Consider the following 16,568-nt stretch of genomic DNA (forward strand, 5'->3'; position numbering starts at 1 on the left):
GAGGTGGGAGGTGGGGAGAAGCAGTGGGAGGTGGGGGTAGGGGGACAGGAGTGGAGCTGGGAGGACTAACACCTGCTCTTCACTGACTGTCCTCAAGGCCCCTACAGCATCCCAGGAGGAAGTTTCCACCACCAACAGGTGAGGCTCTTTAAGATATTTATCAGTGACCTAAGTGATTTGATTCCGATCAAATCTCTTAAGTGACTAGAATCTATGAGTGACAGCCAATACACAGAACAACAGATAATGAAAAAGTGCCAAAGGGCCAGATCTGATGGCCAAGTGCAGCCCATGAAAAAGCTGACCTTCCCCAACACAAACCCCAAGTGGAAAAACTAATGTATATTGGATACTTGCAACATGAAGTTCTCTCAGCTTTTTATTTTCATAACAAACCTACAAAGTAGGTAACTGTTTTCATCTCCATTTTATGGATGAGAAGGTTGAATATTAAAGAGATTAAATTACCTGCTCAAGAAGAATGACTTAAACTCCAGAGACCCCCAACATGCTGTATATAGGTTCCAAGATTCAAACGCACAAACACCAAACGAGAATTTGACCCAATGGCAATATTAAGCAAAAATAGCAGACAATTTCTCCTGCTCCTAAGCTTACCATAAGTCTAGTGGATGGTGAGGTTTTGATAAACAAAGGCTAGTTTCAGAAGCTGTCATGGTTAGTGGGTAAAAAGTTGTGTTGTTAATCCAAAGACAAGCAGTGCACACCCATCAGATGCTCCATGGGAGAATGATGGGCCATCTCCTCTCATGCCCTTTATAGCCTCTGCAAATCTGCTGGAGGGTCAGCTATGAGTCAGTTCCAACTCAACAGCGCATAACAAATGCATTTTCAGCCATCAGAAGGGGTGTCATGAAGAACAGAGGGGTAGTCTGTGTTGTTCCTTGAGTCAGAACTAAGTGGAATGGAAGTTAAAAGTGACTTGGGTTTCCATTTCAAAGGAGGGAACTTTATAAAACCAGAGCTGAACACCCACAGAATGAGCCCTGGAAGGGCTCCAGTGGAGGTGGGGAACCATCTGTCTGGGGGCCCTCATGAAAAGGCCCTTTGCAATCTCTAGAATTAGTAGTTCTTATTTTGTTGTTTTGGATGAGAAGGTCAACTGATTTCAAATGTACTACCCACTCCGAACCTACATGTTCTGATTTTTAATACAGATTAACTTGGCATTCTGAACAAGGAAAGGCCTGGGAGAAAGTGCCACACAGATCTTTCCACACAAGTGGTTCAAAATTAATTTAGACTTCCATTTCGAATGCCTTTTGGAATAAACATTTACTGATGAAGGTAACCAGAAGTATTCAGAAGTCTGGCTTCATGATATGGACTTCCCTCACACACTGACTTCCATTACGCAATCAGTGATTTGTTCCTTTGGCAAATGCATGTCCCTCTATGCACGGTATGGTACCTGTCACTCTCCTAATTAAGCCCTTCTCATCTCTTTTGCATCAGGCTTTGCTGTGACACAGACGGAGGGTGTAAGAGGGTGTCATTCCTCCTTGCAAGGGTCTTGGGAAAAGGAAGGTGAGGCAAGGGGAACTGCCTTCTGGCTTGCCGCAATGGATTCAAGCCAGGAATGGGAGTGGCTGCCTGGTCATCCTTTACGGTCAAGTGTAGGGAAGGCCAGAGTGTGGCAGGCAGGAGTGCTGAGCTCCCTGTCACTAGATTTGTCCATCAGCAGCTCTGAACAGATTTATGAGTCACACAAACTCCAGACTGGGTGACATTTCAGACCCTTTCCAGCCCCAAGATCCATGTTCACACAGTGCCATATGGCACGACACACATTTGAAATGGAATTTGAGCCACTTACACGTCCTCGCTCTGTGAGAGTTGTCAACATGACGATGAGTGATAACTTCTGATCCCAAACTACTTGCCAAAACTGTGCGCAGGTATGTGGCAGGGGTCCCTGAGCAGCGATGTACTTGTTCACAAGGTTAGCAGTAGGAATTTCCATCTGGCAAGAGAGATTGGTAAGGTATTGGAATCGGTTACTACCACAAAGTAGACAAGAAACTGGATTTTAAACTTGTCTACTTAATAGCTGATCTCACACCAGACTAAGATCTCCTTACTTATCAATTTGCAGCATATAAGAAAAACAGAAGAAAAAAAATCTTTAAATTCTTGAAAACTATTTGACAATATTCCAGCAATAGATAATTAAGATAAATTGTGTGATACTCAGCAGGCACTAATCAGAAACATAATTACCAGATGGCAGGAGAGTTTTAGAAGACTTTCACTGCTCTATCTTAAATACAATCTGTCAATATGGGTTATTTTGTATTTTCAGCAATGCATAATAATATCCACTCCAAGTCTTTCCCCATGTAGAATTTTCTATAGAAATCTCTCTAGTGTGAAGCACATAGTATAACACTGCCAATAACTGATCAAAGTTGTTATTTTGTAAGGTTGCTGGCACCGTTAAGCTGATCAATCTCTATGTTATCCCTGTGGTGTCAAGCATCCTCAGCGCCCCCTCCTACTCTGCTCTGCTATTTCCCTTCTGAATCAAATCCTTTCTAGGGACAAAAGCCCAGAACCTGCTGAGCTTTGGGCAGCTACTATAATTTGTTCATTTCTAAGAGAGGGAAGTAGATGGGAGTTTCCCAGTTTATGGTTTGGTTAGTGCTTGGGTTTCTGAGTTCTTCAGTCCTCATCTCAGATCCTGAGGGACAACAGGAAGGGACTGGACTATGTAGTCCTGCATCCTGCACCATCTTGGATGTTACTTTTAAGTCACCAGGAACACCGAGCAGAGGGTCAGTGAAAATCCCACAGACACTGTTGGGGTCCACTGATCAGATCCATTTTTATTAGGGTAGTTCACGATACGCTGTGACCAATTTGAGAAATTAATCTCTTTCTAGATAAGGAGCTGGCAAAATTTAGCCTGAGAAGCAAGCCTGAGTAAGCGGCCACTGAGTCAGAGTGGCTTTTTAACACTTTAGATGGCTGCGTATGAAAAGCCAGTTGCCACTGACTTAATTAAAACTCACGGTGACCCATGTAAGCAAAACTGGGCTCCAAAGGGAGGCTAACAGCTGATTTTTAGAAGCAGATTTCCAGGCCTTTCTTCTGAGGTACTTGAACTTCTGAGGTGGACTTGAACTACCAGCCTTTTCAGTTAACAGCTCAGCACATTTCTACCACACAGGGATTCCTAAATCATTAGTTACATCAGTACCTAATGACATCTTCAATTTTGCCTCTTGGCCTGCAAACACCAAAATATTTACAACCTGGCCTTTTGCAGGACACTGCCAGTCCTGGTTCACACAAAGAAGCCGAAGTTTAGAGAGAGAAAGAAAATGCCATATATGCAAGCATTTACTTTCTCTTTTTGGATTATATACTTCGAGGTTTTATTTTTCTCATTTTATGCAAGATATACAATATCAACCAGGAAAATAACATGCAGTAACCTACAAAAGAACCATCTGAATGTCAACAGTGAGGGCAGAGGGAAGTGCACTGCGGAGCCAGATACACAAAGTCCGAGTATTGATTCCCTCTCCTGTTAGCTCTGTGATTTTCTAAAATTATTTAATCTCTCTGAACTTCAGCCTTCTTCTCTATAAAATGAGGCTACCCTGCTCCATGGTGAGGCTGTGAAAAACAAAAGTATGATGCCAACCCTTAGGTAAGATGCGTGATGTCTGCCATCACCACCCTTGGTACAACAATTGCCACTCTCTTTCTTAACACGTCAGATTCCTAACTTACGTTCACATAGCTTGCATTAATATAATCTTCATTTCCCTGCAGTAATACCCTGGTGGTGTCATCTGTGGGGGAGAGAAAAATTTATCAGTTATTCCTAGCGATAATTTTATCATACCAAGTAAACATGGGTTCCGTTCCCAGCCCCATCTGCAGCGCCTGCCTTATTAGCATAAACACTATTCCCCAACTGTTTCCAGTCTGAAATGGTTGCAATAAAGACTGTGGTGTTTACAGACAGAATGAAGATCGTTCCAGAACACCAGACAATCTGTTTTAAAAAGGGAAACATTATCTCAGTGTTGGAGGAGATGGGGAAATCGGAAACATTTGCGCTGGATACTCACAAGGCAGCACATCTTTGTATCGGTTTTTGTCCAAATTTTGAGGCAGCTTTGCAAATGTGATGGCAAGACCAGGCTTCTTTCTGTAGAGTTGCTACAGAAAAAAGAGAAGTAAAAAAAATGCAGAAAAAGAACTACGGAGGGAGGGTAAAAATGTACTTTACAGAAAAGTTCATTTTAAGATTTAAAAGTTGATTTTTTTTTCTTACCAAAAGGAAATTCTACAGTTACACGGGAAAGAGACCAAATTCTTCAATAATTATATTTTAGCATGAAGATCTTTGAGGGCAGGGAGTCAGAGAAACAGGTCTGAGTCACAAAGGATGGGTCACAGTAAGGAAAGCCTTATATTTTTGACAATTATTGACAAATGCTAAAAGCAAACAGAGGGGAGAGGCAAGTGACTAATTCAAAATTTAGAAATTATCTAAACTAGTTCAAAACCAATTTCCTCAGTTCAATGGTGTGAACCATATTTCTTGCTTAAAAAATATGAGCATTTCATTCACCTTTCAGAAATATGTTTCTTCTGTAAAAAATTATATCCCAGTATGTATTAAGTGTCAATTTAAGGGGTTATTTCCCTATAGCGTGCAATCACTTTCAAAGCGGCCAAATCAAAATAATCTCTGCACATCTACAAGTGCATGTTAGACATGTTTGTACAGCACTGACGAGATTTCACTACAGTCCTGTGAGAAGTTCTAAGTGTATCGTTATTGTTATTTTGCAGGCAAAAGATACCAAACAAGACAACCCGAATCTGACCTCAACCCTCCTGTTTACACTGCTATACAGGGTCTCGCACCTTGAATGGCCCTATTCATGAAAAGCTTTTATTGTGTTATCTCATTGCCATGGAGTTGGAACCCACACACAGCTGAGCTTCCAGTGAGTTTTCAGAAGCTGTAAATCAGGGGAGCTCTCGTGGCCTAGTGGCAAGAAACTGCGCTGCAATCCCAGAGGAACACGGTTCGAATCCACCAGACGCTCTGCCGGAGAAGGAGGCGCAATATCCTCCTGTACCAGTCAGATCTGATTTGACGGTACATGCACACAAAATAATAATAAAAATTAAAAAAGAAAAGAAAATGACTGCGTACTAGAAGAAACAAAAAATTAAAACAAAAAAGAAGCTGTAAATCACATAGGAAGCAGAACGCCCCTCTTTCTTCCTCAGAGTTGCCGGTGGATTTGAACCACCAGAGAGGGGCCATCTTTGGGGTAACAGTGCAACTCCTTCAGGACTACAGGGAATTTGGGGTTCAGTATAATCCTTTCATTGCTGTTGTTAGGTGCCATAGAGTCAAGCATGACTCACAGCAGTCCTATGAATAACAGATTTGAACCCTGTCCTATCCTGTGCCATCCTCACACTTCCCAACACATTAGAGCCCACTGAGGCAGTCACCATGTAAATCCACCTGGTCAACAGTCTTCCTCTCTTTCACTGACCCTCTACCCTTCCAAGCACCTTGTCCCTCTCCAAGGAGTAACCCCTCCTAGAAAAACGCCAAAAGCATGTGAAGTAAAGATTCGCCATTCTTGCCTCCAAAGAGCACTCTGGCTGCAACTTCTCCAAAACACATTTGTTCTTTTGGTCGCCCATGGGATGTTCAGTGCTCTTCTCCAACAACACAACTCAAAGGCATCAATTCTTCTTCTGTCATCCTTATTCACTGTTCAGCTCTCAGATGCATAGCAAGTGATCAGAAAGGCTATAGCCTGAATCAGACATACTTAGACTTTCCCAGTGCAGTATGTCTCCTCATTTCCTGACTGCCGGTACCAAGGACGTTAACTATGAATCCAAGTAAGATGAAATTGTTGACAGTTTCAGTCTCTTCTCCATCCATCATGATGTTGCCTATAGGCCCAGTGGTAGAAATCTTTGTTTCCTTGACACTGAGATGCAATTCATATTGAAGGCTGTACTGCAACAAGTGCTTCAAGTCCTTCTCACTTTCAGCAAGCAAGGTTGTGCCATCTGCATAATGCAGGTTATTGATGAGTCTCCCTCCAATCCTGATGCCACATTCCTCCTCATAGAGTGCAGCCTCTTGAATAATTTGCTCAGCATACAGATTGAATAGGTATGGAGAGAGAGTACAACTCTGACACACTACCATACTCCTGCATTCATTTCAAAAGAAAATATTTGACATTTCCTTCTCTAAAGAGTTTCTGTCTTACCCAGATTTTACTGCATATCCACATGCACTTTTCCCACTCTAGCCAGGATCTCCTATTGTGGTCCCTTTCAGAGGGCAATGGGAGCTGGGCATCATCTGCTTCTTTCGGTCTAAGGCTCAGGTGGCCCATTAGTTTTTTGGACTAACTGTTTCCATGTGTATTTGACTCTCTTTACTCCAGAGGAGCGGTATGGGGGAGGGAGACCAACAGATGCATGCTTACCAAAAACATTCTCTTTATGCACTATGTTTTATCAATTGACTTTGATGTTTCCCCCTCTCCCCCGTCTCAACTATGGTCCTGAGCCATTAATTATTAGGCTGCTTTCAATATTTTGTTCTTACAAATACCAAGATCAGAATTACTGCATCAAAGTATATTTCTAAGACCGTGATACATATCACCAAGCTTCCATAAAGAAAAGTCCTATCCACATGCTGGCAGGGGTGTGTAGGAATAATTACTTTACCAAATTTTGGCCAACTATATTATCTGTGCCATTTGGATATAGAGGCTAGACATTATCTACTCCAAGTGCAGAAATTCTTTACAAATTATACTTCTTTATAAGCTGGTTTCTGTTGAAGATTTCTGGCCATACTAACAGTTTGACATCATGCTCATTTACCAAATGCTTAGAATTTCCAAACTATGGGCACTCAGCTACTACAGATCATCTTTACGATTTTAGTTTGTAAGGATCAAGTAGCCACTAAACAACTTGCTAAATAAATACATGCAGGCTTTAATGGGCTCTCTGCATTCATTCTAGAAACAAATCTGTGATTCACTGGTGATTTTGGTATAACATTGGCAGGAGTAAGTTATCTGAGTCAGTCAAATTTACCTAAATGGCATCTTGGTTCTAATGATTTTAGAACATAGGGCTGAAATCCAATTAAGTGGATGTACTCAGTCAAACTGATCTGGATGTAAAAAGAGATTTTCTTTGTCCAAACTATAAAAAAAAGGTAAATGTAATCAACTTGAGATGACCAAGCAGAAAAACTCAGACTTAGCTTTAATTGGATTTAAATAGGATTTAAAATCTATCTTGATTCCATTAAAATAACAATAAAGTAAAAAATGCATCTTGGCAATGATGATTTGTTGACAGGAAAGCGCTAAAATAAATTCTTCCTTTAAAAGAAAATACTATGGCAGTGTTTTAAACACTTTAAATGGACATACTTTGGGCAGAAATACATAAAGATGTATGCCAAAGAAATTTGTTGGGGTTTTTTTTTTAACTAGTGAAAAATTGTAAATAATGTTAACATTTCTAAAGAAGAAGAAATACTGATTTAAATTATTGCAGTCATTCTGCAAAAATTCTGTGCAAGTAATTAAAACAGAATAACACAGACCATAAGTTTAGACTTGAAAGAATGTCCAGTTGTCTATTTTTAAGTGAAAAACATAAGTTACTAATACATACCATGGTAATTCCATATATTCAAACACATGTCATGAGTGAGTACACACAAGTACCTTTATGTACATGTATAAAATATATCTGCATGATCAACAGTGTAAGTATGGAATGATATAATCCCAATGCCATTTACAAATTATAGTAGAGAGCAGGGAAGTAAAAAGGTAAAAGTCTGGACAAAATTATGCTCTGGCCTTTTGTAATTATCTTAAGACTGAAAATGAACATTTCTTTATAAAATTAAAATATTAGCTGGGGTGAGGATGGTGGGCTGATCTACATTGCAGCATCAGGCCAGTAGCTGGATGGTATTTGAAAATGGTATTACAATGCTGCAGGATTCAATAAACTCAGATTATTGTGAGATGATAAATACATGAGGATGTAAAAGAAGCCATAAGAAGGCTTCCTGAGCACCTTTATAATGACCTGGACCTGACCATGAGACAACAGATCTTGCCCAAAGAACAGTGGACAAAATATGAGGAAGATAAAGTCCACCTTGAACCATGTCTCAAAGAGGGAGTGGGCGAAGAAATAATCATGTAATTGAAATCTGTGGATGCACCTGTCGTCAAAGTATTTTTATGATGTTGGTTAAAAGTGAAATATATAATTTAAGAACTATTAGGGCTGCCATGTCTATTACTTTAAGTAAGTATCTATTATAATCCTAAAAAATACTAAAATATTAAGAAGAGCCACAACAAAGGAAATCTACTTATACAGTTTTTTAGAAAATATATCAGAGCTGCACAAATCACAGCTGGGCTTTCTTTTTTTGTATTTGTCTACTCAGATTTATGTATGGTTTGCAAAAAACCAATGGATGAATCTCATTTCCCCTGGATTACTGTAGTCCAATTCCACCTTACTGGTTCTCTGACTAGGTAAACAGTCAAATGAGGATGTCACAGTGACAGGCAATGTTTGTCTGTTGTATACAGAGCCACCAGGACTCAGAACTGACTTGATGGTACCTAACTACAACATAAAGCTTCCTTATCATCCTATTGAAGAAGTTCTGGAATGGAAGGTAACTGACAAAAATAACAGCTGAGAGTGGTTGCTAAGGAACAGATGTATTTCAATTACAGCATCAGTATCACTAACTCTGGCCTCCAAAGAAAAAAAATTAAATAGTAGGAGCTGGATTACTCTAATACAGTATGGTGGGATTGGTAAATAGAGACAGTATTCCAGATTGAAAGTTTCTTATTATTAAAATAAAGCATCTATTACTAGAGGGAGTTTGGAGCCTTAGTGGGCAAGAAGTTGAGCTATCAACCCAGAGGCTGGTGGTTCAAATCCAACAGCTTCTCTGAGGGAGAAGATGGACAATCCCCTCCCATGTGATTTATAGTGTCTAAAAACCCACAGGACAGTCAGCTATGAGTCAGTTCCGACTTGATAGCAAAGAGTGGGTGTGAGTGAGTACGAGTACACCTGGAGTCCCAAAAATGCAAATGACTGACATACTTCGCTTATGATCTAAAGGTCAGTGGTCTGAGTCTACTGAGAGGCTCCACAGATGAAAGGCCTGGAGATATGCTTCCAAAAATCATTGGGAACCCAGTTCTGCTCTGATATGTATGGGGTCATTATGAGTCAGAATTGAATAGACAGCAGTTAATAACAACTGATAAACTATATTTTTATTGTCGTTTTTAAATTCTAGATACATGGAACCATCTAGGATATGGAGGAAAGAATGATGAGGCTTCACCTCACATATTTTGGGCATGTTGGTAAGACGGGCTGTTCTTGGAGGACACGATGCTGGGAAGGGTGGAGGGTTGGTGAAGAGGAGGAAGCCTCTCGACCAAGTGGATTGACATGGTGATAGCCACAACGGGCTTTTGTGTGTCAGGAAGTGTGAGGATGGAACAGGACAGAACAGGGTCCAGATCTGTTGTTCATAGGATCGTTAACAGTTGTACTCAACTTGGTGGCACCTAACAACATATTTAAGAGACTTCCTTTTACAGAGAAATATATGACAATGAGTTGAGGCTGTACACAGCCATTCCAAGCCCTCCACCCCATACACGTTAAAAGGATGTGTTTCTTGTCTTAAAACCAAACAGCCTTTCTATGAAGATGGTGTCAAACGCGAAGAAGGAAGCCCCTGCCACTCCCAAAACTGAAGCCAAAGCAAAGGCATTAAAGGCCATGAAGGCAGTCCTGAAGGGCATCCACAGCCATGAAAAAAAAAAAAAAGGAAGATCTGCATGTCACCCACCTTCCGGTGGCCTAAGACGCTGAGACTCCGAAGGCAGTCCAAATACCCCCTGAAGAGTGCCGCAGGAGAAACAAGCTTGACCACTATGCCATCAAATGTCCCCTGACCACTGAGTCAGCCATGAAGAAGATAGAAGATAACAACACACTTGTGTTCATTTTGGATGTTGAAGCCAACAAGCACCAAATTCAACAAGCTGTAAAGAAGCTCTATGACACTGATGTGGCCAAGGTCAACACCTTGATTAGGCCTGATGCAGAGAAGAAGGCTGTGACTTGCTCCTGACTATGATGCTTTGGATGTTGCCAACAAAATTGGGATCATCTAAACTGAGTCCAGCGGGCTAATTCTAAATACAAATTTTTCTCACAAAACAAAAATCAGAAAACCTTATTTTAAAAGCATAGGGGGCTCTGATGGTGTAGTCTGTAGAGAGTTGTTCTGCTTGCCCACAGGCTGTCTTTCTGGCGGCTGAAATCCACCAGCCGCCAGAGAAAGATTACAATTTCCTCCCGTGTGATTCAAAGTCTAGAAAACATGCTGAAAGGTCAGCTGCGAGTCATTTCCAACTCTAGGGCAATGCATTTGAGTTTTTTGAGGGATGTGTTCTAATCCTGAAGGTATAATTATCCCAATAGATACATATGTATCAGTTTAAATCTCTCATAAACTCTTCAGCCAACTCTGCCTTTCCAAGTGCAACTTTCCTAATTACCAAAGGAGCCACTGAGTCATTTGTTTTGACACTAGTGGATGTTTCCTATAATGGGTGATGATGCAAGGGTCAATTAAGAAAAACAGGGGGTCAGAAGTGAGAAGATGAAGGCGTCTGGTTTGGGTAGAGATGGTGACGTGGGAGGGGTGTGAGGGATCTGGGTGTGACATGGGCTTTAGGAATTCCTTGCAGCTACTGATATAACCCATCAGTTGGGGTCCTTGTTTTAGATCAACTGCATTCCACAAGGCTCCAGAGAGATCTTAGCTAACAGAGGGCCAGGAGGCAGGGGAATTATGAGTCACTCGACTGCGGCAGGAGAATGGACACAGGCGGCTTTGTCTGCTGGGAAGCTGGTTCTCAAATACACGGCAAGCCAGCGTGCTCCCTTAGCATTTACCACTGAGAATCTGTGCAGAATGCACGTCCTTCCCCTTGCTTCACAGAATCTGCAATGCAGGGAAAGAGTGAGTGGAACCACAAATTACTCTCAAGAATAAACAACCTGTGGGTAAATGGATGAATTCTTGAAAGAAGGAAAAATGGCATCATGGAAGTACAAATAGATTTAAAGTAAATTTAAGCCTCAATTCTGTTCTTCTACACAAGAGAAAGAAAAAACCTACTGCCATTGAACAAAATAGTGTTTTGCCACATATAACACACCTGTGCATATAACAATCCCAGGAGCATACACAGACAAACACACCAGAGGAGGTACAGTATGCAAAAACTGTTGTATGTGTGTTACTTATGTAAAAATATGGTACAGAGTTAAGGCAGGCAATAAATGCTGTCATGCTGCTCACATCGAAGGTACAGCTACTGCGAACTCAACTAATGTACTGCCATTGAGTTGAAACCAATGCATAGCTGACCCGCCAGTAGGTTTACAAAGGCTGTAAACTGCATGGGAGGGGTCTACCCACCTTTCCCCCTGAGAACCAGCTTGTGGATTCAAGCTAACAGATAGGCTTGGCCTTTGGTTAGCTGTGCCACTCCCTGTGGACCACAGCACCGCAGGGAAGGACTAACTGCTGGGTTGGGTAAAGATCCAGGTTGCACTTGGCAGTGGCAAAGTGCTGCCAAAAAAATAGATTTTTATTTTTGACATAGACTATAGTTTTAGCTCCATATCTGACTAGCTGCATAACCCTAGGAAAGCTACTTAGCCTCTCTGAGCCTTATTTTCTCCACCTAAGAGGACACTTAGGGAGCTCTGGTGGCCTAGAGGTAAGAAGCTGTGCTGCAACCCCAAAGGCACGCAGTTTGAATCCATCAGGTGCTCTGTGGGATAAAACTGGGCAGTCTTCCCCTGTGCAATTAACTGCCCCTGAAAACCCGCTGGAGGGTCTGCTATGAGCTGGCTCCAACTTGACAGTGCAGAACAACAACATGAGAGTGCTTGGAATAACTCCAGCCCCATCTACCCCCTAGATCTGCCAGGAAGATCAACTGAGACAACATATGTGAAATACACTTGTTGGATTCCAAAGTGCTAAAGAAATGCTAATTATTAAGTGTGATTTTTATTACAGCTGGGACCAACTGCTTTCTGGAACACATTTCTAATTGTTTAACTGAAAGTCATGGAGGGGTGGGGAATTCCCTCAGTGAGAAAAATGCTTCAAAACAGGCTTTGCTAGAAATCAGTAAAGGGCTGCTTTCCACGGCCCAGCTACTCCTCCGCAGGACTGCTGTGCTGGGGAGTGGTTGGTGGGTCACCTACTGCTTACCCTGCTGGGATCCACAGCACAACCCCACCAGCCAAGCACTGTTCACCTGTTATCAACACTGGAGGCAGCAGGTGGAGGCATAGAAAGGCCAGGACCCTGGGGTCAGATAACCCTGGTTCCACACCCAACACACAGGAGACTTATGTGGAGCGTGGGCACATGCTCCAGACGCTCAGGAGTGTTTATTTACAAAGAATAGCAGTTGTTACTTGGTATTGCAATCTTACTATGAGCCAGACAATGCATTTAGTATTTATCTAATCTAATTCTTACAACCAACTCATGAGATACTCAATTTATAGATGGGAAAACAGAGGCCACAGAGGTTAGGAAGATGCCTGAGGTCACACTGGAAGCAGCAGAGCTGGGACTGAAATCAAGTCTGTCTGGCTCTGTGTGTGACCAGACAGTCTCTCAGATCCTTTCTCGCTATGATGCACAATTCTAATGATCATCTTCACATGTAAACAACATTTTGTTGTTTCCAAAGGTTATAGAGCAGTTAAGAAAATAAACTTTTGACTGGCCAGTCTGGGTTCCAAGCCTGACTCTGCCATATACCATGACCTATGTTTCTCCATCTCTACAATGGGGACAACTGTATCTTTGTAGGGTTGCTGCAAGAACTCAGCATGATAATACACATAAAGCCCTTGGCACTCAATAAAGGCCACCTTTTCTATTAAGAAGGAGTTTTGGTGATGCAATGTGTTTCATGTTACACTGCTAACCAAAAGGCCAATGGTTCGAGTCTACCAGCCATCCCTTGGAGAGAGAAAGGGTGTCTTCTTTCATAAAGATTTGCGGTTTCAGAAACTCAATGGAGGGTCACTGGTAATTGGAACCAACTTGCCAACATTGAGTGTTTGAGTCAACAGGACATCTTTTGAGAAACTTTACTCCAAAACATAGGTTAGGAATTGGATAGATGTACCCTTTTTTAAAGTGCTGGTGAACACTGTTCAGGATAAATTTTATGAGGGATCTTCCTAGGTAAAATACATATAAATTGAGTCATCTCAGTGAGAGGACTTTACGCAGCACTGTTTAATATAGGATTTGATTGGGTTTCCTCATTGACGGCCCACAGCGCCTCCTTGTGGATTCTCTTATGAAGCCGAACAAGCTCTAGGTGGGTCGCAGGCCTTTAAGCCTTTGGACACCTCCCAAGACTCTGTGTCACATGGCCCAAGCCATGCAGTCCTATTTCGTTATGCCACCTGCCACCTTATCAGTTTAGGTCTATGATCAGGCCTCAAGCCTCCTACAATACCCCGCCTCCTTTCTTAATCCCACCGATTCTTTACTAATCCTGTATCTCACTCCAGAGGACGTCCTGAAACCCTCTCACCCTGTAACCTCAGCTCCCGTTGTTGTCTGCTGTCACAGCGTCAGCTCTGACTCATGGTGACCACACATACGACAGAATCAAACATTCTGTGGCCTGGTGCCATCTCCTCAGCCACTGCTGTGCCTGGGGCCACTCTTTGGCCACTATATATTTTAAGTGTCTAACCTAAGGGGCTCACCTTCCAGCACCCTATTGGACAATATTCCATTGTGATTTATAGGGTCTACACCAGCTACTTTTGGCAACTATTTTCCAGGCTTTTCTTTCCAATCTCTCTAACTCTGGAAGCTCTTATGAAACCTGTCCACCACAGGTGACCTTGCTGGTATTGGCAATCTCAGTTCATAGCTTCCATCACGACAGCAACACGCAAGCTCTATCAGAATGACAAACTGACATCCCATGTAATAAAATCTTGTCCTATGTTGATCTCTAGCTGTTTCTGGGATGCATGCTGTATCTTTCCAAATATTCCAAAAATAAAACATAATATCCCTCAAGCCAGAAAGCCTCCTTTCCCTTCTCCTCTGCCTGTCCCCAGCCTAGTGTTTGTTAGTCACGGAGTAAATACTTACTCTATACACACTTGTGAAAGAAGAATGACTCTATTGTGTCTTTATTCCCTTTCATGTCCCCTTCAACCCCAAACAACAACAAAAGAATCAAACAGATATATCTGTATTCTGTAGTTTTAAAGTTCTTCCTTATTACAGTTATTTTGGAGTATATTTTATGATGTTAATCAGTTTTATTACCTAAAGTCTATGTTTTGCGGGGCCAGAAAATACAATAGAGGCCATGGTTTAAGATTACATTTTAAACAACCTAGCCTCCTGTAGGCTACTGGAAAAAGGGCTCTTTTTGTCTGAAGAATATTAATACTCAGTATATATCACTATATATTCTGAATATTATACTGACTGAGTATAGTATATATACTGAATATGATTAAAAATCCCTCATTGCCACCATAAATCAAATGGACAGAGACTGTTCACCTTTCTCTCACAGAGTAGCTGGTGGATTTGAACCACTTGGCTTTAAAAAAAAACATTCAGTTATGCTTTGTCTGTATTGTCTGTCAAGGAAACAGATTAAAAATTCCAAGCCCCCTAAGTGGGAAAGAAAAGACTGGTAAGGAAGAAGTAAAAGTCCCTCTATTTGCAGATGATATGACTTTATACATAGATAATCTCAAAGACTCAGCAAGAAAATGACAAGACTAATTGAAAGATCCATCAAAGTGGCATAATATAAGATCAACCCACAAAAATTAATTGGATTCCTCTACACAAATAGAATTCTGAGTAAGAAATCCAGAGAATATCACTGCCAGTAGCTAATAAAAAGATAAAATACACGAGAATAAATCTAACCAGAGAAATAAGACATTAAAAAAACTCCCATAACAAAGTAAAAAGATCAAAATTATATTATTGAAAAAACCTAAAAGAGATGCTGCCCACCAAAAGTATATAGCTTGAACCCCCCAGTGGCTCTGTGGGAGGAAAAAAAGGACAATCTCTTCTTGGGTAACTGAAAACCTGCAGGAAAATCAGTTATGAATTGGTTCCAACATGACACAGCAATAACACGACATAAAGGGCAGAACATACCATGCTCATGGAAAACACTTAACACTGAGAAAAAGCCAACACTCTGCAAAGTAATCTATGACTAAAATGCAATCCTGCTCAGAATTCCATCAGCATGCTTTATATATAAAGAAAAGAGATCCTGGACAAGCAAAGAAATTTTGAAGAAAAAAACCAAAGTAGTGGGACTTACATGAAGCCAACCATAGTAAACAGATTGGTCAAAATAGCTTGGTGCTTGGATAACGACAGACATACCAGTTGAACAGAATTGAGAGATCTCAGAAGAAACCCCATCCATTTATGGTCAGCTGATCTTAGACAAAGGACCACAAATCATCAGATGGGGAAAGACAGTCTTTTTAACAAATGGCGTTGGCCAAACTGAGTATCATTTATAGAAAAATGAAACAAAATACATAACACACACAATATTTTTTAAAAAAAACTAATGTAAGAGAGATAAAATATTAAAAAGACTAAAAGTTCATCAAAGGGAAAAAATAATGCAAAGCTGTTGTTAGGAGCCACTGAGTGGAGTATGCCTCATGGCGACCCTGTAAACAACAGATGTGAATCCTGTCCACCCTGTGCCATCCTCACAATCTCTGACATATTCGAGCCCACTGCTGCAGTTACTGTGTCAATCCATCTGGTGGAAGGTCTTCCTATTTTTCCAATGGGTTTTTCTGTGTCTTTTTTAAAATTTTTTTTGTCTTCCTGACTTTTGCTGACCCTCCACCTTTCCAAGTATGATGTCCCTCTCCACAGGATAGACTCTCCCACCAACAGTCCCAAAGTATGTGAGACAAAGCTTTATTTTTCATCCAAGGAGCACTTTGGCTGTACCTTCTCCAAGATCTATCTGTTTGGGGTTTTTTTTTAAGACCATGAGATTATTCTACAACACCACAGCTCAAAGTGATCAATTTTTCTGTCACCCTATTCACTGTCCAGCTCTCAGATACACAGAAAATACTTGGAAAAAACCATTTCCTAAATCAGGTGCACCTTAATCTTCAAACTGCAAACGCAGGGTCTCAAATTTATGGAGTACAACGATGATCAATCATAACCCAAAATGCACAAATCTGGATGAGCAGAATATTCTAAAAATTAAATTCTTATGTGCATCAAAAGTCTTCTCCAAAAAGAGTAAAAAAAAAGAGAATTGAAAATTATTTGGAAATGGCATATCCAA

General features: G+C 41.0%; 1 protein-coding gene across 2 annotated transcripts in view; it reads right to left on the reverse strand.

Annotated features, from left to right (window-relative positions):
- PTPN3 (protein tyrosine phosphatase, non-receptor type 3) overlaps positions 1-16,568 on the reverse strand; it is an 89,464-nt gene that overhangs the window by 7,721 nt on the left and 65,175 nt on the right. For both annotated transcript variants that reach the window (XM_006886922.1, XM_006886923.1), the window contains 3 exons: positions 4,104-4,194; positions 3,760-3,821; positions 1,838-1,984 (listed from right to left, as the gene is read on the reverse strand). In XM_006886922.1, the coding sequence (XP_006886984.1) occupies positions 1,838-1,984; positions 3,760-3,821; positions 4,104-4,194 (300 nt within the window). The remainder of the gene's footprint in view (positions 1-1,837; positions 1,985-3,759; positions 3,822-4,103; positions 4,195-16,568) is intronic.

This window comes from Elephantulus edwardii, unplaced genomic scaffold, assembly GCF_000299155.1.
Source record: "Elephantulus edwardii isolate Elephantulus edwardi_28Jun2011 unplaced genomic scaffold, EleEdw1.0 scaffold00052, whole genome shotgun sequence".
NCBI lineage: Eukaryota > Metazoa > Chordata > Mammalia > Macroscelidea > Macroscelididae > Elephantulus > Elephantulus edwardii.